Source organism: Panthera uncia, chromosome A2, assembly GCF_023721935.1.
Source record: "Panthera uncia isolate 11264 chromosome A2, Puncia_PCG_1.0, whole genome shotgun sequence".
Classification (NCBI taxonomy): Eukaryota; Metazoa; Chordata; class Mammalia; order Carnivora; family Felidae; genus Panthera; species Panthera uncia.
In genome coordinates, this window is record NC_064816.1 from 118,111,262 (window position 1) to 118,132,269 (window position 21,008).

The 21,008-nt window shown below is 36.5% G+C and overlaps 1 protein-coding gene across 3 annotated transcripts in view; it reads right to left on the minus strand.

The window, feature by feature from the left end:
- The window catches only part of PDE1C (phosphodiesterase 1C), a 293,394-nt gene that overhangs the window by 32,928 nt on the left and 239,458 nt on the right, over window positions 1-21,008 (minus strand). For all 3 annotated transcript variants that reach the window (XM_049641659.1, XM_049641657.1, XM_049641658.1), the window contains exon 16: window positions 17,162-17,239. In XM_049641659.1, coding sequence (XP_049497616.1) covers window positions 17,162-17,239 — 78 coding nt within the window. The remainder of the gene's footprint in view (window positions 1-17,161; window positions 17,240-21,008) is intronic.

Sequence of the window (21,008 nt, forward strand, 5' to 3'; positions counted from 1 at the left end):
CCTTTCCCCCCTCCCCCACCTTCTCCACCCTCCAGGTCTGAGGAGAAGAAAAATCTGAGGAACAACAACAACAACAACAACAACAAAAACAAAAAAACAAAAAAACAAAAAAAAAGGAAAAGTATCAATTAAACATTTCCATACTAGTCATTGCTGTCTCCTTTGTAGTACAGTTTGTTCTGTTCATAAAGGGAAACTCTCAGTGGAGAATTTTAAACACTGGTTACACTCAAAATCTTACTAGTTACTTTAAACTTGACTATCAAACATTTGGTTCCCTCAATATGGATCTAAGATACTTTATTTTTGACCAAGATGACAGGGACTGCCTTGTTTGGCCAATATGCTTCAGGGGTCAGTGGGACTGAAAGGAATCAGATTCACTGAATGCCAGCCATTTCCATACCAAAAGCAATGTTCCCCTCTCAGAATTTTTGCCCTACCCTTAGAACCTTCCCAGAAAAGATTCAAAACAAGATGGGTCCCAGCTGAAATCATTGTGCAGATGGGCAAATCAACTGACTTCTCTACTGGGCCCAGAGTGAGGTGGTGGAGGAAGAAGACAAAGATGGAAACAGGACTAAATTAATGGAAACAGACAATGCTGGACTTGTTTTTTTTTTGTTTTTTTTTTTTGTTTTTTTTTTTTTCATTTGGCATACCCTACCCCTATGCAACCTCACTGGGCTTGAAAGGAAACTCTAAAAAGCAAGCAGACAAACCAAAACCATTATGTTATTGCTTCCCCTAAGTGGTGCATGGTCTGCCAGCCACCATGCCTTATAGTTAGACAGGGTTCTGTACAGTGGCTTAGGCTTTATGGATAACACCATCACCTACAGAAATGTCAGGAGTCAATAGTGGGTAAGGAACATTTCCTATTCAACTTTAAAGACTGAGATACTTTCCTAAATAAGACTTGGTTGAAATTAGACAGCAAACTAGTCGAGAAATAGGAGAGCCCTATCTGATCTATTGTAATTACTATCAACTCTCCATTTTCCAGGGGCCGTTGATCTAGCACTGCTGTTATTCCTCTTTCTTCATTCCGGTCCATTGTATGTTTACCTTCCATTAGCACCTTCACTTATTTGGGAGAAATACTTCTGGCCAATCAGTTTACTCTGATACTAGCTAGCACTGTCAGTGAGGGAAGTTGCCAGTTGCCTCTCTGCAACCTGCCAGTGAAGGAAAGGGGTGAAAAAAAAAAAGCTGAAATAAGGGCTGAAAATTTCCCCCTTGATTCTAATTATCTATGCACAATTTGTTCTGTGTGGAAGTTGCAAGACAGGACCCCTCCTTAGGGCTCTGGCCCTGCCATTATCAGTTTGGGGTCATATGTATTGAGACTCCTTTTAGACAGTCATCATAGCACTAACCATCTTAAGAGATGTCCCCAGGTCCTTAAATACAAAACCAAATTTTATAATGATGATATAAGTTTGAGTTTTTAATGAATGATCAATTGGTTGGAAGAATGCTAGGGACAGACAGCTGGGGACTAGGACACCTGTTATACCCAGTGAGCCTCAATTAACCAACAGGGAAGTGATGCACGTCTTATTTCATGCAGCCTGGGTTAGCAGTGGCCAGATGTCCAGTCTGCTGGGTTCCAGAGATGGAAAGAAGTCCATCTAGGGTCTAAGTGGAACCCACAGGCCTTTGACAGAAGACCTTTCTCCTTTTCTGTTCATTGCTTATGAATGAGATGAGAAGTGGCTGGCTGTAAATCTCCATCCTCCTCTCCACAGTCTTTATTTACCCCTATCCCATCCACAGGGATGGAGGGGAGGGGTAAATAAAGGAAATGTGGGTTTAAGCTGCACCTGTGTTCATTAAGTACAGCCAACAGTAAAAGAAAAAGAGACATATGCTCTGTAGCTGGGTCTGTGACCTGAATGACTGCCATAGCCTTCCTGAACACATGCTCTCTCTAAAGTAGTTTCTGTTTATGAATCTTTTAGGGCACTTACTGTAAGGTGCTTCATATCATAGCTATCTGCAAGAAGATGTTCTACCCAGACGATAGACTCCTTGATGGCAGAGAATACATCATTTATCTTTGTAACTCTTTTTGCATATAGTACAATGCCTGACATATAGCACATGCTCAACCAATTATTGTGGGTTTTTTTTTTATTTTTTTAAGTTTATTTATTTTGAGAGAGAGCATGATCAGGGGAGGGGGAAGGAGAGAGAGAAAAAGAATCCCAAGCAGGCCTATGCTATCAGTGCAGAGCCCAATGTGAAGCTCGAACTCACGAACTGTGAGATCACGACCTGAGCTGAAATCAAGAGTTGGACACTTAACCGACTGAGCCACCCAGGCACCCCAACAAATCATCATTTTTTAATTGAAAGTGAATTAAATAAGCATCAGGTGGATGGAATAGATGCAGAAGCATAGTGATGAGTAAGATTCTCCACCTTTTTGGAAATCTGGACTTTCATAGCATGAAGTAAATATTTTACTTCTTTTACTTAAAATTTAAATATTTTAAAAAATATTTTAAAAAAATATTTCCTTTGAAGAAATTGCCCCATTATGTAGACTCATCTCCCAGAGAAGGGACACTTGCTGTGTGGGCAGCTTTGACATGGTCTGGAAATCAGGCTTGCTCCTCACTCACTCCACACTTCCTCCCCTGAAATTTGAGTGCCTTATATTTGCTTTGTTGTGGTTTGGTTTTGTGTCTTTGTTTTCAATTTAAACTAAAATTGGATAAGCATTTTAAGCTAAAATTGGGTAAGACTACAGAGTATCATGAAAATAAGGTCCTGGAGACAAGATGTAAGTGACCACTCTGCATTTAACTGAGATAAAGGATTATTTTTTGTTAAAGGGTCTTTGAATTCCATTGATTACAAATCTATGTTGGCTTTTTGGAAGCCATGAAGAGCAGTTAAACTCACCCACCTTTTAATGACTGATAAACTGAAATGGAAAATATCTTCACCTAACTTGGGATGATTCAAGAAAATATCTAAGTAAGTGCCATCCATCCACCCACCCCTTAACCAAAGACTTTTCTTATGTCTCACAAAAGAGTAGCCATGGAGGCTCTGAATCCTGAAGACATGCTGTATGAACTCATAGAAACATACTTACTCTACAGAAATTAATAACAAAGAATGTTTCAGCAACTTCATTTGGAGAAAAAGGAGCTGGAAATGTAAAACACTGTGGTCCTGTTTATTCCACCCTTCCCACGCTACTCCTCCTACAGGTAAGTGGAGATGCTGTATGAAGCCACTTGTTTTAAGAAGAGGCTTAAATTTCGATGTAACATGGTTCGACTCTAAAAATATGTTTATCTGTCATAATGTTTATTCCTAGATCATCTATGAGGCAGCCCTCACAGGAATCTGGCACCAGGCTTGAAAAACAACTGTAAACACTTTTCTTTTTCATTTTTCTTGGGTTTGATTTTTTCCAGCCTGATTCAACTATCATCCAAGCTTAATGAAATAAGCTGAGTTGGCTGAGAAGAGAGTTGGGATTCAAACCACATTTTCAGGTTCCAGAAACTCTACCATAGCTGCCTCCCTATGGAGTCGACTTTCTACAAAAATGACAAAATGATACAGTAAGCAACGGAAAGAACAAGGGTGGTAAAACATAACCCAATTTTAAATGTCTAGTAGAATTTCTGTGGGGCTTATAAGTGGGTCCTGGTTTTGTTTTGTTTTTTAATAATGAAGAAATGCTAAAAACCAAACAAACAAATAAACAAACAAACAAACATTATTTTAAATACAGCTGTTAGAATTTATCCAGGCACAGATTTCACTGTTTTAGGTCCTAAGTGTTATTTTAAATGGTTATCACTAAATATCCAAAAGTATATATTACCTGCTTTCTCCTTGCCCCAAATGATAAGTGATAGGATTATAGTATGATTGTTCTAAGTTAATTTCACTGCATATAATACTAATGCTATAGCCCTGCTAAGACAGATGGGTAGATGGATGGATGACGGATGGATAGATGAATGGATGGAGAGATAAACAGACAAGAGTAAGTGTGTAAGTAAATTTATAGGAATATAACTTCCTGAAACCCTGCCTATACCTACATGATGATCTGTCAAAATTTACTCATTTGATCTAAATACACAGAATACGTACAAAAGATGGTGGTTCTTAGCTCTAACACTTGCCCAATTTTTTTTCTTTCTTTTTGATCCATGGCATCTGTGCTATAAACTGAGAACAATGATGGTATTAAACTTTTATTCTGTAACTTTTCTGCCTTCTTTCCCACTTCATACAGCATGGTCTTTCTTTCCAAACTTAAAATTTGTGAATAACTCGCTCTCTTCTGTACCACACTGCCCAAGGTATTTTACTGCAGTTACTCTCTGTATTAAGAACTTAGTAGTTTAACATCTAAGGGAACAATGAAAACATTCAATTCTTCAACTGCTACAGAGCCTGGCCCACTCTGAAGAGGTAAGTAAACGTCAGGCACCAGCAGCCCCGACCACTCTTTGGTGCAGGTGAGGGTAGAGTTGTCTGTACACAAGAGTTTTGTTTCTGATCAGTCTTTGAATCTGCTATTTTTGAAGCCAAAAGAGACCAGAGACTGACCACAGAGACCAAGAAAGTCCTTCACAGAAAGTTAAATGAGGCTGGAATTTTACACCTGAAACATTATGACTGCTTTATGTTTTTCTCAATTTTATTAGTTTAGGAAAAGGAATATAAGTTTCAAAATAAGTGAAAGAAAAATATTTTTTCTCAAGCTTTCACTATGGTTCCAGAATATAAGATAAAAATAGCATGTATTATAGAGGGCTAATTCTTATGAAGATACAGATGTCATCACTTGAAGATTGGTGCCCTTCTGTGGAGAATGTTAAGAATAAACACAAAGAGGAAGCTTCAATACTTGGTTGATATTGCTTTTTTAATGGTTCTCCTAGAATGTGTGTGTCTAGAAAAGAAGTGGCATTAACAATGTAGACACTTGCTAGCTCCTGGCATTATTTCAAAGGAAGCTGTTATTTTAAAGAATTTTTATAATGTTAATAGAGTTTCTTTAGACAAATGCATTGTTACTTGTGTTTCTCTAATCTGTGTAGAATCTGACAGAATCTAATTTTTCTAGGGGGAAAACAGATAAATATTTATTTCATGAGTACTATGAAGTTATTTTTAAATCCTAAACATCAGTATTAAGGGAAAAGATTACATTTTCCACAGTTCCAAAATTATAATCCTTTCTGTCAAAATGGATTCCTTTAAAAATACAATGGTACATTAAGAGTGTAACGAAATGTCTAGAAGATAGAGTGAAACGATGAAAGCTTATATACCAGTAGTTCCAAGGGGAAAGTTGTTTAAAAAGATTAATTTTGTCATTACCAAAGAGTACATAATATACTTTCATTTGACATTTCTAGTATGTGGCTATTTGGTAAGAAACTGGAATCTAAATGGCTATGTAAAAAAAAAAAAAAGCATGAATTGACTTCAGAAGTTTTCTTTAGTATAACACAACTTAATTATTTTAAACCCACCAATTTTACATCACAATATTTGGATAATATCGCATATATACACAACATACATATATTGTATATACATATATTTACAAAATTTTATGTATCTTATATGTATATACATATATATATTTCACTTGCTGTTTTGATACTACAAATGTGAATTTTAAAAGCACAAAAATGTATAGGAGTAGTAGCATGTCACCTGTTCTTTTATAATCTACCATGAGGATATCTATTATACACTGCTCCTTAAAAAGCATAAAGATGGGGCGCCTGGGTGGCTCAGTCGGTTAAGCGTCCGACTTCAGCTCAGGTCATGATCTCACAATCCGTGATTTGAGCCCCGTGTCGGGCTCTGGGTTGATGGCTCAGAGCCTGGAGCCTGCTTCCGATTCTGTGTCTCCCTCTCTCTCTGGCCCTCCCCCGTTCATGCTCTGTCTCTCTCTGTCTCAAAAATAAATAAACGTTAAAAAAAAATTAAAAAAAAAAAAAGCATAAAGATATTCACTAAACCCAAAAGTATATAAAAATACATTGGTTTGAAATAGATGGGTGTAACCAAAAGAGCTAACTGTTCTGATTCACTGTGATTCATTGATCCTAGGACCATTTGTAAGTAAAAGGCTTTGTATTTCCATGTTCTCAAGAGTGTAAGTCTATAGCGAAAAGGAGCAGATACATTTTTGAAGCCCACCCCATTTGGCCACTTCCTACCCACATATCCTGGATTGGTTAATAATTTTCACCAAAATCCATCCAAAAAACAATTATTTTGGGTTTCAGCATTGCTTAACTCACAGTAACTCTTGTTGGGTCAACCGACAGCACAGCTTCTAAAATTAACATGAAAAGAACACTTAAGCATATCAACCAAAATGTTTAAACAACAAGGGGTGCCTGGGTGGCTCAGTGGGTTAAGCACTGGACTTCAGCTCCGGTCATGATCTCACGGTTCGTGAGTTCAAGCCCTATATCGGGTGAGCCCCACCTCTCTCTCTCTCCTCTCTCTTTTCTTCTCTGCCCCTCATGTGATTCTCTCACTCTTCCTCTTTGCCCATCACTCACTTATGCCCTCTCTCTCAAAAAAAAAAAAAATGTTTAATCAACAAAACCCTTTAAATCTAACTAGTGAGATTTTATCCAGATGTGTGAGAATAACAGGCATCTAAAAAATAATATTCCAATCTCTCCTCCATTTACCAACTTTCTGTAGTTTTCCTTTGACAGGGACATTGGAGTGCAGCATCTAGACACGGGTTATCACACTACTTGAGAAAATAAGAATGTAAAATGTTTTGAAAAACAAATATTTCACGGCCCTTCTTGCTAAACCATACCATTTACTTATTATTCATGCTCCACATGTTAATACATACACATAAATTTGTTACGTAAATGGGTCACAGGAGTTTTCATGGACAAATGGCTAAGGGAAATGGGATATTAATCAGAACATGTGTTGTTATGATGACTTATCTTGACTGGGACCCAGGGCACTCCAGATGTTTGGTCCCTGTACGCTTATGGAAAATAACTCACAAGGATGTTGTATTTTCACATTGAAGGAAATTTCTTTATTAAAGAAACAGGCCTACTTTTTGTCAATACATAAAAGGCTACAGTGCAGTCTCTTCCCAGAACTAAGAAAAAAAAATGTTATCCTCTGAGAAGGAAAAAAGTAAAAAAAAAAAAAACCCAAAAACCAAGGGTTGGGATTAACTATTTGTAGAAACTACCTTAAGGCAGCAGCGGTTGACCTCAGTGGCATGATCAACAGCAAGGTGTACTGCAAATCATTCATTCCTAAAAGCAGTTAAATACTGCAGTTCTACAGGTTTTGTTTTTCAAGCAAATCAGAAAGGATTCAAGTTTATGGTTTTGGTAGCACTATCTTGAACGTGAGAGAAAAGGACAGGGTAAGGTAATAGCTAATGTTACTGGAACTGTTCACCATCTTGGCCTTTTTTTATCCACCACAGTTCATGATCTGAGCATAACTCTGGATATGTGTAAAGTTTATGAAAATGTGGTAGGCTATTGTGGGGAATAAAAAACAATGAGAAAGAAAAAGAGACATCTGCCTTAAAAACAAAGAAGTTTCCTCAATATCAGACGAATGGAGAAAGAAAATGTGGCATATATATATATATATATATATATATATATATACACTTTACACATATCAAGAGGTATGCTCAGATCATGAAGTACTCCTGTGCTTCTTGTGTTAAGCATCTGCCTCTAAATTTCAACTCAGGTCATGATCTTGTAGTTCATAAGTTCAAGCCCCACAATGGGCTCCACACTAGCAGTGTGGAGCCTGCTTGGGATTCTCTCTTACTCTCTCTCTGCCCCACTGCAGCTGACTCTTCTCTTTCTCTGTCAGAGTTAAATAAGAACTTCAAAAAAAAAAAAAAAAAAAAGATAGCTCTTACATACAGAACAAAATTAATGAAAATCCAGAAAGCAGATTTCACTTCAAGAATTCTATGTCAAGAATTTTCAAGATTCCATAGTCTCTTCTATTACTCAATTGTCTTATTTGTAGCTTCTGCAATACAAATTGGGATAGAAGTTGAACTAAGATGGCCATTAAGACCACTGCCCTCCAAGAATTGTGAACCCATTAGAATTCTGAATAAAATTATATTAACAAGCTGCTTAGAAACAAACCAATCTGTCAAAAATTGAGGGAAATATTAAATGAATACAAATGCCTGTAAAGTCCCCCATGGCTACCATATATGGGATTGATTCAAATATGAGTGTACTGAAGATAAGTAAATGTGTTCAATTGTTTCTAAAGCTCTGCATGGGCCAAGGCACAGCCAGCATCAGCTACAAGTGATAATAAGATGCCCTGTGAGAAGAAAAGCATAGATGGGAACAATGAGGCAATAAAATGAGGCACTGACCACAAGCTACAGTTTCTTTATTCTGGGTTATAAAGACAACCTAACAACCACTGTCCTGAGTAGTGTGGGAAGAAATATTTGAACAAAGAATGAAGTGAGCATGATTCCCTGAGATGAGAATACTGAGGTCCAGGTATCTATGCAGATTCTAAAACTGGCCTCAACAAATGCATGCTTCCTGAATAATGATATATGTGCCAGTGTGTTTTTGCTTCTCAAATTTCTTAATATGAACTTAAGTCAAAAACTATCCCTGTTGTAAAGACAGACATGTGTCTCAGTTCTCCACGCACCCTGCTGTTTGTCTGTTTCCTCCCTAGATTTACAGAGAAGGGCACACCTCCAGGCCTGTACAGGCCCCATCTATCTCTCACTACCAACTCCACTGCAAAGCACATCCCATCCTTAAGGCAACTAACAAAAAAATTCCAATTTTAGCTAAAAGATAAGAACATCAAGTGCAACTCAAGTGTATAGGTTCAGACTCTAGCCTTCCTCTGATTTATTAATAATTTGCCTCTATTATAATAGAACAAAACACAACTAACAAAGTCAAAGTCATGCGTTCCATTTATTTACCCACTTCCAAACTACTTTGATAGGATCAGCTAGATAGAAAACAGGAAAAACACATGCATTTCTTCAGTTGACTCTTGTGAGCCCAGCAGCAAGTCAAGGTCATGAGACACCAGACTTGTGAAGAATCAAATCACAGGCAAATTGCTTTAATGTACACAACAAACTTTTTAATCACAAGTAGTAGTTCTACAAAAACAAACAGGAATATTGGCTCTATTGCCTTTTATATTTTCTGCACTGAGATCATAAAGAGAATATGAACAACCTAAGAAATATGCAAAGAACATGGCTATAAGGCAATGAGCTGACAAAGTTGTGTCCTGACCGGCAAAGTGAAGTAGAGAGCTAAGAAATTATTAGGTGAATATAATATACAAGTGTAAAACCATCTCCCGACATATAAGTTTTGTTTGTTTCCTATCAATATGGTTTTTAATTTGGTTTTTAATTTACATTTCCTACTGGTGTCTATGATCTCCTAATGTACTTATTTGCTAGATGTACATCTCTTCTTGTGAAATGTTTAGATCTTTTGCATGTTTTTCATTAAGTTATTTATTTTCTTATTATTGAACTTTGAAGTTTCTTTATATATTTTGGTACAACTCCCTTTAACACATATAGGCTTTGCAAATATTCTCCCTCCGTCTGTGGGCCATCTTTTCATTCTCTTAATAGAGGCTTCTGAAGAGCAGAAGTTTTTAATCTTGATAAAGTATCATTTATCAATTTGTTCTTTTATGGTTTGTACTTTTGTTGTCAAACCAGGAAATCTTCGCCTAACCTGAGATCACAAAGAGTTTCTCCTGTTTTTTTAACCATAAGTTTTACAGTTTTATATTTTAAATTTGGGCCTATGATCTATTTTAAATTAATGTTTGCATATGATGTGAAATATAGGAGATAATTACTTTGCATATGAATATATAATTGTTCCATCACCATTTGTTAATGACTACCTTTCTCCATGGAGAAATAATAAGTCGTCCATATACATGTGGATCTACTTCTGGACTCTCTAGTCTATTCTATTCACGCATTTGTCTATCTTGATGCTAATACTATGCTACCTTAATTACTATAGCTTTATTGTAAGTCTTGAAACAAGGTCTACCTTTTTTTAGTCCTTCAACGTTTCCCTTCTTTTTCCAAGTTGCTTTGTCTACTTTGGCTGCTTTGCATTTTCCATGTAAATTTTAGAATTGGCTTGTCAATTTCTACCAAACAAACAAACAAACAAAAACCTGCTAGGACTTTAATTGGGATTGCATTAATCTGTAAACAATTTGGAGAGGACTTACATTTCCACTATCTCTAGAAAACCCCCCAGTATTTGGAACTAAAGAGTACACATCTAAATAGCTCTTAAATAAATGTAGAAATCAGAATGGAAATTATAAAGTATTTAGAACTAAATGTGAATACAAATGCAACATGTAAAACTTTTTGGCATACTACTAAAGTGATACTTGAAGAGAAATTTATAGCACTTAATGCCTACGTTACAGAAAAAAAAAAAGATCTCAAATCAGCGACATTAATTTCCACCTTAAGAAACTAGAAAATAAGGCAAACTCAACCCAAAAGTAAGCAGAAGAAAAAAATAATAAAGATAAGAAATCAATGAAATAAAAACAGAATAACAATGGGGAATATTAATGACAATAATTAGTAAAACTTATCCTCTAGCCAGACTGGTCTGGGAAAAAAGAGAAAAATAAACAAATTACCAATATAAAAAAAATAGATTATGTCATTACATATTCCATAAATATTAAAAAAGATAATAAAATAACATAAATACACCTATTTAATTTCACTATGACCTGTAACCATACTTTGCATGACTTGGATCCTTTTCAATTTATTCGGACTTGTTTTATAACTCACAGTCTGGTCTATATTGATAAATGTTTTGTGTTCACTTGAAAAGAATGTGTATTCGCTATTGTTGGGTGTTCTATGGATGCCAATTAGGTAAAGTTTGTTGGTAGTGTTGCTCAAATCTCCCTTTCCTTGCTGATTCTATATCTATTTATTCTATCAATAATTGAGAGAGGAATAATAATGTCTCTAAATAAAATTATAGATTAAAATTTTTTTGCAGTTCATTTTATGTACTTTAGTGCATAAGTATAAAGGATTATAATATCCTCTTGATAAATGGACAACTTTATCATGCAATGAACTTCTTGATCTCTGATGATAATGTTTGCAAGAAATCTACTTTGTCAGGGGCACCCAGGTGGCTCAGTGGGTTGAGTGTCCGACTTCGGCCCAGGTCATGATCTTGCAGTTTGTGAGTTCAAGCCCCACATCGGGCTTGCTTCTGTCAACATATCAGTGCAGAGCCTGCTTCAGATCTTCTGCTCCCCTCTCTCTGCCCCTCTCCTGCTTGCACTCTCTTAAAAATAAATTTTTTAGGGGGTGCCTGGGTGGCTCAGTCAGTTAAGCATCCGACTTCAGCTCAGGTCATGATCTTACGGTTCAGGAGTTCAAGCCCCGCGTCGGGCTCTGTGCTGACAGCTCAGAGCCCGGAGCCTGCTTCAGATTCTGTGCCTCCCTGTCTCTCTGCTCCTTCCCCACTCATGCCCTCTCTCTGTCTCTCAAAAATAAATAAACATTAAAATTTTTTTAAATAATTTTTTTAAATCTGTTTTGTAAGATATTAATGCAGCCATTCAATTTTTTTTTTATTTTACTTATTTATTTTTTTTAGTGTTAGCTTGGTATACCAATTTCCATCCTTTTACCTTTGGGATATTTTGTCTTTTTTATATAAAGACAGAATATAATTGGGTCTTAGAATCTGAAAATCTCTGCCTTTTTACTGGGGTGCATAGGCCATTCACATTTAATGTCATACCTGATATCAGCTTAGTTTTAAGTCTATGATCTTGCTATTTGTTTTCTACTCATTTCATATGTTCTTTGTTCCCTTCTTACAGTTTTTTTTTTACCTTCTCCTGGATTAAATATTTTTATGATTCCATTTTATCTCTTTTGTTGGCTTACTATCTATATGTCTTTGTTTTGTTATTTTAATTGCTTTACAGTTTATAGTATGTCTTTTAATTTATCTCAATCTACCTTCAAATGATATTACATCACTTTATGTATATTAGAACTTCACAATAGTATACTTCCATTTCTCCCTTCCCAGCTTTTTATGCTACTGTTGTCATACATTTCATTTGTATATGTTATATATCAAAGGTGTTATTATTATTTGATTATTTTGTTCAAATAGTCAATGATCTTTAAGAGCTTGAAATGATATGAAAAAATCTTGTATATTTATCCATCTAGTTACCATTTTTTGTGTGCCTCATTCTTTCGTTCAGGCTCATATTTGTAACTGACATAGTTATCCTACTGCCTCTCATTAACATTCCTTATAGTGTGGGTCTACTGGTGAATTCTTTCAGCTTTTATACATGAAAGGTATTTTTGCTGGTTTTAGAATTCTTAGTTGAATTCTTTTTTTCTGTCAGCATGTTAAAGACATTGCTCCACTGTCTTCTTACTTGCATTGTTTCTGATAAGAAATCTATAGTTATTCTTACCGTTGTTCAATTGTACATGAGTTTTTTATTCCGCTGTTTTTTTTTTTTTTAATTTTCTCTTCGTTACTGCTTTTGAATAATTTGATTATGACATGTTTTGGTGTAATTTTCTTCATATTTTCTTGTGCTTGGGCTTTACCAAGCTTCTTGAGTCTGTGGATTTATAGTTTTCATCATTTGGCAAAATTTTGGCCATTACTTCACCAAATATTTTTCTTCCCTCCTTTCTCTATTCTTTAAGTTAGGGACTCCAGTTACACATATATTAGGCTGTTGAAGATGTCCTACAATTCACTGATGCTCTTTACAATTTTTTTGCTGTCTCATTTTGGATAGTTTTTCACTAGTCTTTTCTTCTGCAATGTCTAATCTCATGCATTGTATTTATTACTAATCTCATCCAATGTTATTTGGCCAATACCATCCAGTGTGTTTTCCACCTCAAACATTGTAGTGTTCATCTCTAGAAGTTTGATTTTGCCTTCTTTATATCTCCCATGTCTCTAGTCAACTTCCATACATATGGGCTATAGTTATAAGAACAGCTTTAATGTTCTTGTCTGCTATTGTAACTTGTTTCAGTTCTGGGTTGGTTCCAATTGTTTCTGTCTCATATTTTCTTGCTTCTTTGCATGTCTAATAATTTTTTATTGGATATTGGACATTGTGGATTTTACCTTTTGGGTACTGTATATTTTTATATTCCTATATATTTCCATAAACTTTACTCTGGGATGCAGTAATTTGAAAACACTTTGATTCTTTTACGTCTTATTTTCAAGGCTTGTTAGGTGAGACCAAATCATCATTTAGCCTACAGCTAATTACTCCCCTACTAATAGAACAAGACAATTAGGAGTATTCTACTCAAATCCCTTTAAATTATGAGATATTCAAGGCTGGCTAGTGGGAATGGGCACTTTTCCTGCATTATATGAAGTATGAACATCAGGACCATTCCCTCTAATCCTTAAGTTGAATGGTTCTTTCCTGATCTCAGGTACCTTCCTATCTTTATTGGTCAATCAGTACCTTGATGTATACTGTTTAGATCTCTGGAGCTCTATATCTCTACAGCTCTCTCCTCTCTGGTACTTTATCTTGTTAACTTTAGCCACCATGGCTCTCCCTGGATCCTTTATTCAACTCTTCAACTCAAGGAATCCATCACATCTGCCAGGGTTCCCCCTCCTTATTCTGCCTGGAAACCCTCTCAGGAGTAAGTTGGAACAATCATAGGGTTTATTTCATTTGTTTCCTATTTCTTGGAGATCACTGTTCTTCATTTCTTGATGTCCAGTGTCTTGAAAACATATTCTTCCATAGAAGTTGTCTTTTATTATTATTATTATTATTATTATTATTATTATTATTATTTCAGGTGAAAGGGTAAATCTAATTCTTATTAGTCCTCTTTGGCAGAAGCAGAGGTCCATAGATAGTCTTTGTCCACACTTCTCACTCTACACAATTGATTTTTAAATTTCATGAACACCTTTAAACATTCCAATTTCTAGAACATTCAGTGAAGGAGAAATTCCTGCTGAACTCCTTTTCTGGAATTTGGCAAAAAAACCCTGTAGGGCCCAATTATAATCAATCTTTTGAGAGACACAAATGGTGGCTATCTCTTATATCTCTGTTAATGTAATCAGACAAAGTTAAGGGCAAGTTCATATTTCTGGGCAACTATAAAAAACTATGGCAGGCCCAAGAGGCTATGCTGTTGCAAACATGACTAAAAACACACTGAAAATCATTCATTCATTTGCATCCTACTCTTCTAGTGACCCTGTTTAGGCCCTGAGAGAATCTTGGCTCAGAGGCCCAGATCTTTTTATGTTAGCACATTTCTCCCTTAGGGTAAACAAGGTATTTTCAAAGAACATTCATTCTTTGAAGTCAGTTTGAAAATTAGTGCTGCAGGATTCTAAATAGTACCTCAGCAGCCTGACAGAGATAATGTACAACTGCAATGTGTTCACTATGCCAGGATGTAATTTACTCTTTCAGCACACACCCCTTCCTTCTGTGTGTGCCTCAGCTCAAAGCATTTGGGATTAACCAACTGTGGTCCAGTTTTCATCAGGTTTCTTTCTGAATGCGTACAATGTTGAAACTTCAAACCACAGTGGGTTTGATCATACTGGGCACTGAATTGTGCTTGGATACTTCTCGACAATTAGAGCTGTCACCACCGGTTCCCAGGGGTTATATGAGGGGTAGGGGCATTAAAAATAGTTAAATTGACTCCCTCTGGTCATCAAATATAATAGGATCTATTAAAAAGAAATGTTCAAAATGTATGCTAGTTTTTAAAAGTCAATGTACCCACTGATCTACCTATCATTTAAAAAAAATCTGAAGTAGAGAGTTTTGATGACCAAAGAGGAAGAGATAAATGAGACCAATCAATTTATTTTACACTCATGCCACCAAGAAGAGCTTTAGTCCTGGTAAAGATTTTTGGCTAAGATAGCACAAGTAACTGAAACCCAATGATCTATGTTCTTATGATACCAAAGCAGTGATAATGACTGATGTCATGCTAGCACATCAATGAAATTAAAATACAAAGTTGTTCACGTCCAGGTTTGTATACAAACTTGCTAGTGTAGGGACACACCTGACTCCATGTGAAGCAGTGGAAAGTTAAGAGTTATAGAGGGAAAAAGGGGTAGATATCAGAAAATGTCTCTTCTTCACTTACTTCACCCTATTCACTGAATTAGGGCTATGGGCTCAAGAATTCCATCCATTAAAAAATCAAGTTTTACATTTATTTGTTCAATAGAACATAGTGTCTATTCACTCCTTCCCATACCCTCCTTTTTCAAAAAAATTTTTTAATGTTTATTTATTTTTGACAGAGGGAGAGACAGAGAGGGAGACCCAGAATCCGAAGCAGGCTCCAGGCTCTGAGCTGTCAGCACAGAGCCCGACGCAGGGCTCGAACTCACAGACCAAGAGATCATGACCTGAGCTGAAGTCGGATGCTCAACTGACTGAGCCACCCAGGTGCCTCCCCCCATACCCTCCTTTTAAAAAAGCTGTTTAGTTATTTTAAATACTTGGGGACAATTCAGTTATAAAGGACACAGGTAAAATAGAAGGGCTTATTGCAGGTAATAAAATTTAATTCACAATGCCCGCATGACAAGGTCATAGCAGATATTTTAGCACAATATAAAAATGCAACAAGACCTGATGTGAAAGATTTGGGACTTAGTTTATTCTTCAGTTTTACACTATAGGAGTTCACATGGGATAGTGCCTGGACGCAGGATGGGCCTGGTGTCCAGGTGCTGGGTTAATATCTACCACCATTCTCCTCCACTGCACACTTTCTGGCTAGTGTTACCTTGACTTGGGTTTAATGATATGTGGCAACAAACTGTACCCATAACAGAGTCTGACTAAGAGACAGTCATTTTGAATTCTGTTTTGTCTCCATGTAATTCATGTCTTAGTCACAATCTTCAAGGAGGGTATTTTTATTAGGTACATGGTTTCCATTTGCATAAACAATCTGGTGAAAAACTGCACATGGGTGCTCCCTAGGTATTATGCGATAAGACACCTGGAGTGAATTATTTGAATGAACTTAAAAGAAAAGACTTGAGAACTGATTTCACACATACAAGTAAAGAAAGCCTGTCACAGTGATTTAGAGACAAAAGCTAGAGGTTGCTTCCTTTTTAATAGATATGTGAGGAGTTGTGTTCAAATTTCTTCTTATTTCTCAGGCTGAATACCCGTATTTGTTCTTCAATGACATTAGAACCAAGGTTAGCATTCGGTGCAGGCAAGTGTGAATCAAAGAGAGTCTGGGACTCTAACAAAACCACGTACATGTATGAAGGAGCCACGAGGAATAAGCCCATGTCACAACTGAAATAGTAGATTTCTATATAAGGCAAGAACAGTTTTCTCAGTAGGACAATACAAAGTCTGAAGGATAATATAATCTGAACTTTCAGGTTTTGGAAAGAGTAGAATGCTCTTTGTGAAAAGTAAAAGCAGCATCCATGGAGCATATCACAAGATAGCTTCATTCTAATCTGTTTGGTTGAGATTGCCATCCAAAGCTTGCCTTTAAGACTTATTCTCGCTGACCAAACTGCTTTCTACACTCAGTATGATCTCCAATAGGTGGGTTTCCCAACATAGTGATAACACTGAACAGGTATCTGTTTTTACTGAAACTAGTAATTCCTCATTAAAAGAAAAAAATACGAAAACTGAAAACATGGAACATTTCCCATTTATGCTGCACAATTCGCAAAGACTTGTATTCCATTCTAATCATCAAGTCCACAGTCAACTTTAAAGTTAAAATGAAAAAAATGGCAAGTGATAAAGCGAGAGTAGAGAATGTATTTATGATGAAGAAAGAATGGTGGGGAGGAAGAGATAAAACAATCATCTGTAAATTATCGAAAAAGGGATAGACTACTCTTTAAATGTAGTGAAGTGGTTTTTTTAGGGTATAAGAATATATTAACAACCATGATTTCAATTTTAGGTGTAATTCTAACAAATTGCATTAAATTGCACATTTTATGGAAAAGTATAATGGAAATTATGTTCTTACCATCTGTTTTCTTTGAATCATTTCCGACATTGGATTGATCCTTCCTGTCTGTCTTATTTTTACCATCTTTCAAGTCACCTGAAAGTAATAAACATGACAAACAGTATATAGCTAAAAGGGAAGTTATAAATATCCTTAAACTTGTCAAGGTAAGTAGAGGAAAACGAAGTGCATAAGTTTAGTCACGAGGGGGTACATGTCTGAATGCAAATATCTTTTATAGCCACATATTAGGCCTCAAAAATTAGATTACAATACAGAAACTAAGACAAAGCTCCTGTTAAACAATGTTTGCTTAATCCAAGAATGTTTATTTTCCAAGAAAGGCCGTTCAGCTTTATTATTAGGCTGTGAAGAAAAACTTAAGTCAAATGTAAGTTATACCAGGTAATAGCTATTTAACTTCTATATGCTTCAGTTTCCCTATCTGAAAAATGGGGATAATAATAACTACTTTATAGACATAATATAAGGACAAATGTATTTAAGGTATCGAATAAATCATCTAGCCCATCACTCAATGACAATTGTTACTGTCAAACAGAGCTATAAATAGTATTCTAAGTAATGAGCTTGTTGAAACATGATTCGTAAATGTTAAAAAACACTACGCAAACAAATGTACAATAAACACGTGTCAAAAACTTACTTAATTCATTTATGAAGGAACCAGAGAGACAGCGAGGATGGTATTCAGGGGCATTTAAGGAAATGGGTATTTATAGGCATTTTATAAAACTGTTAAAATAAGACGGTTGTGTTGGAAATAAAACTGGTTATGTCGTACAATAAAATCAAAACCTTTGGGGGGTTATCTCCTCTAACAGTCAAAAATCTGTAAGTTAGCATATAACTTCATAGCACCTAGGCTTGAGTCAAACAGTAAATGACAAAGTTAGACATAGTCATGTTCTCCCACAGCCAGGGTCATCAAACTATAGCTCGTGGGCCAATCTGGAAAGAAAGGTTTTTTTGGAAACAGTCATTTATATATTGTCTGTGGCTGCTTTCATGCTATAGTGGTAGGAGCTGTATGGTTGCAAGAGAGACACGCAAAACCAGGAATAGTTACTGGCTGGGTCTACGCAAAAAAAGTCTGCTGACCCCTGTCTAAGATAATTAATCCCTGGGCATGTGTGTTCAACAGTATGCCAGTGTGACATTGAAAGGACATGGCACCCTTTCCCCCAGCCTTATTCTCAAGTTTTGGAATTTTTTCTTACAGTCTTACTGATGGCATCTTTCTGTTGTAGCCTGCATAAAACCCAGAATAGATTACAACTAAAATACTGGTACTATTGAAGGGAAAAGACCCTAAGAATAATTACAACCAGGAAGAAGTGAGCAGGGTCCTATCTCTTTTTGCTTTCTTTGTGCCAGGCAGTGTGCTAAATGCTTTGCATGCATCATTTCATTAAATTCTTGTAACAACCCCATTATGAAGGTACTACTATTGAAAGTAGATAAATTCATCAAAGATGAATTCACTAAAGGATCAATCTGCAGAATAACAAACTCATCAAATGATTGAAGAGATTTTCCAAGTCTGAGTTTTCTTCTAACTTCCCTGCAGCCACTCTGTCATACACTGGTTGGTCCAGCTTTGTTGAACACAGTGCACTGTGTATGCCCATAACCTTGCATATGCGTCTCCTTCTGGCAGCACGACTGCTCCTGTTGGCTACCGTGGATCTGGTTTAAGCCATTCGACTAATAGTTTTTGCATAAATGGCCAATTGATCTTTCTACAAAGTGATTTTGTTTAAACCGACTTGTGAAGAATTGACATGAAACTCATATTGTCATCTCCATTTTATGGCTCTGGAACCTAAGGCACGGATAAAGTAATTTACTACAGTATACATAGATGGGTCTGATTCTAGAGGCTAAGCTCTCAACTACTGTATCTTGCAACTTCACTATGAAGTTTAACTTTCTGATTTCGGGCTTCTGTTCACTGTTGCCATTTCTAAATGCCTTTGGTCTACAGATTTATAAAGAAATGATTATATAAGGAAAACTCAAGACCATTTTGGGTTGTGATACATTAACAATGTATTTTCAATGAAATTCGACAAATCCTAAGTTAAGTTGGGAGTCAGTAAATTCTCCAAGTTTCCTCTTAATTCTGAATGGGATGAACTGGCTGAAGGGATTGAGGAAAAAGGTCAACTCTAGCCACAGTGTAAGCAGGAGGAGTTCAAGTGAAGGAAATGGTCACCACCCTTTACCACCATTAATGGCCAAAGAGAGGATTCCTTTGGAGGTTCCATGAAACAGTTCAAATACTGGCTTCTTCCTGTTTTAAGGATGCCAGAGATAGATTCAAGGATCTTAAGAAAAATGAGGATTCCTTTCCCAAATGAGCCTTCACACCCCTAATGCACAATGCTTTATGCCTTCAGGGTTTCCCTGGACTGGAGATTTAGGTACAGCTGCAGCAAAAGACCAGGATGTCTTCCAGAAGTCAGCAGGAGGGGTTCAATTTGCTGGATTCTAGCCAGCAGCTTGTGGCAGCCTGCCTTCTCCTCAGTCAGGGTTGGGGAGGCTGATAGAGAAAGTACCTTGATGGAGACCAGAGCTTAGGGGATCTCATAGTTGCTGAAGAGGACCACACCTCCAGAACCCCACTTAACCAAAATCCTTCAGTTCTATCCTGGAAGTATCTTGGGCGACCACAAAGAAGGGTGCTGGGAAAGTGACACATGTTTGTTTGATGATGTTCCTTGAACATAACCCATTAGGTAATTTCCCATGGGTTGTATATGGAGTAATGGCTGATGTGAGCTGTTATTCAATAAACAGGGGAAACAAAAGAGCCTTTCTGCACAGTTATAAATCATTTTAATTAGGCTCCTGTAACACAGTCTCAAACCACCATTAGCCTTTCTTATTATTGCTCAAAATTGACTTATTTTCCCATCTCTTATTTAATACTTAATTTTTAAGGGAAATGGTAGACTGTTGATTACTTTGGGAAATAAACACAGTTGTGAAACCAACCCAGCCTAGCTGAAAACTTGGGCTCCTGTTTGTTCCTTTCAGGCTCTCCCTCTTACAGCCTTCAAAATAAATTACTGCCACCTTTGCCCTCTCTGGGTATTTGTTTGTACCCATTTCATAAAATTCATAACCATTTCTATGACTGGCATGTTTATGTTCATTGGTTTCTCTCCCTGACCAGACCCGGGATTGGTAAACTATGGCCCATGGGCCAAAATGGCCCAGTACCTGGTCTTACATGGCTCACAAACTAAGAATAGTTTTTACATTATTAAATGGTTGAAAAAATGGAAGAATATTTAATGATGTTTGAAAATTGTATAGGATTGAAACTTGAATTTTCATAAATAAAGTTTTATTGGAATATGGCCATGCCGATTTGTTTATATGTTAGCTGTAGCTGCTTGCACTAAAACAGGAGTGTTAAGCAGTTGTAACAGGGACTGCATAGCTCCCAAAGCCTACACTATTCACTATCTGGTCTTTTACAGAAAAAGTGTGCCAATCCCGGGAATAAACAGATCATAAGCTTCTTGTGGACCTCCACTGAGCCTCAATATTTTTCTGATTTCCTGTTCTCCCCAGTAGTGCCAAAACTTGCAAATAGTAGGGACATGCTGATTATGAAATATAAAATTTGGACTTGGACCTGAATTTGACTTGAAATCTCTACTTAGTGGTTTCTTGACCTTAAGAAAGTGATTTAACCTCTCTGAGTTTCAGTTTCCTCATCTGTAAAATGGGAACGAAGTATGTACCTCCAGAGTTATTAGCATTTTTAAATGTAGATAAAATCTCATGTACAATGTCTGGCAGATGTTAAGCATTCATTAAATGTTAGAGA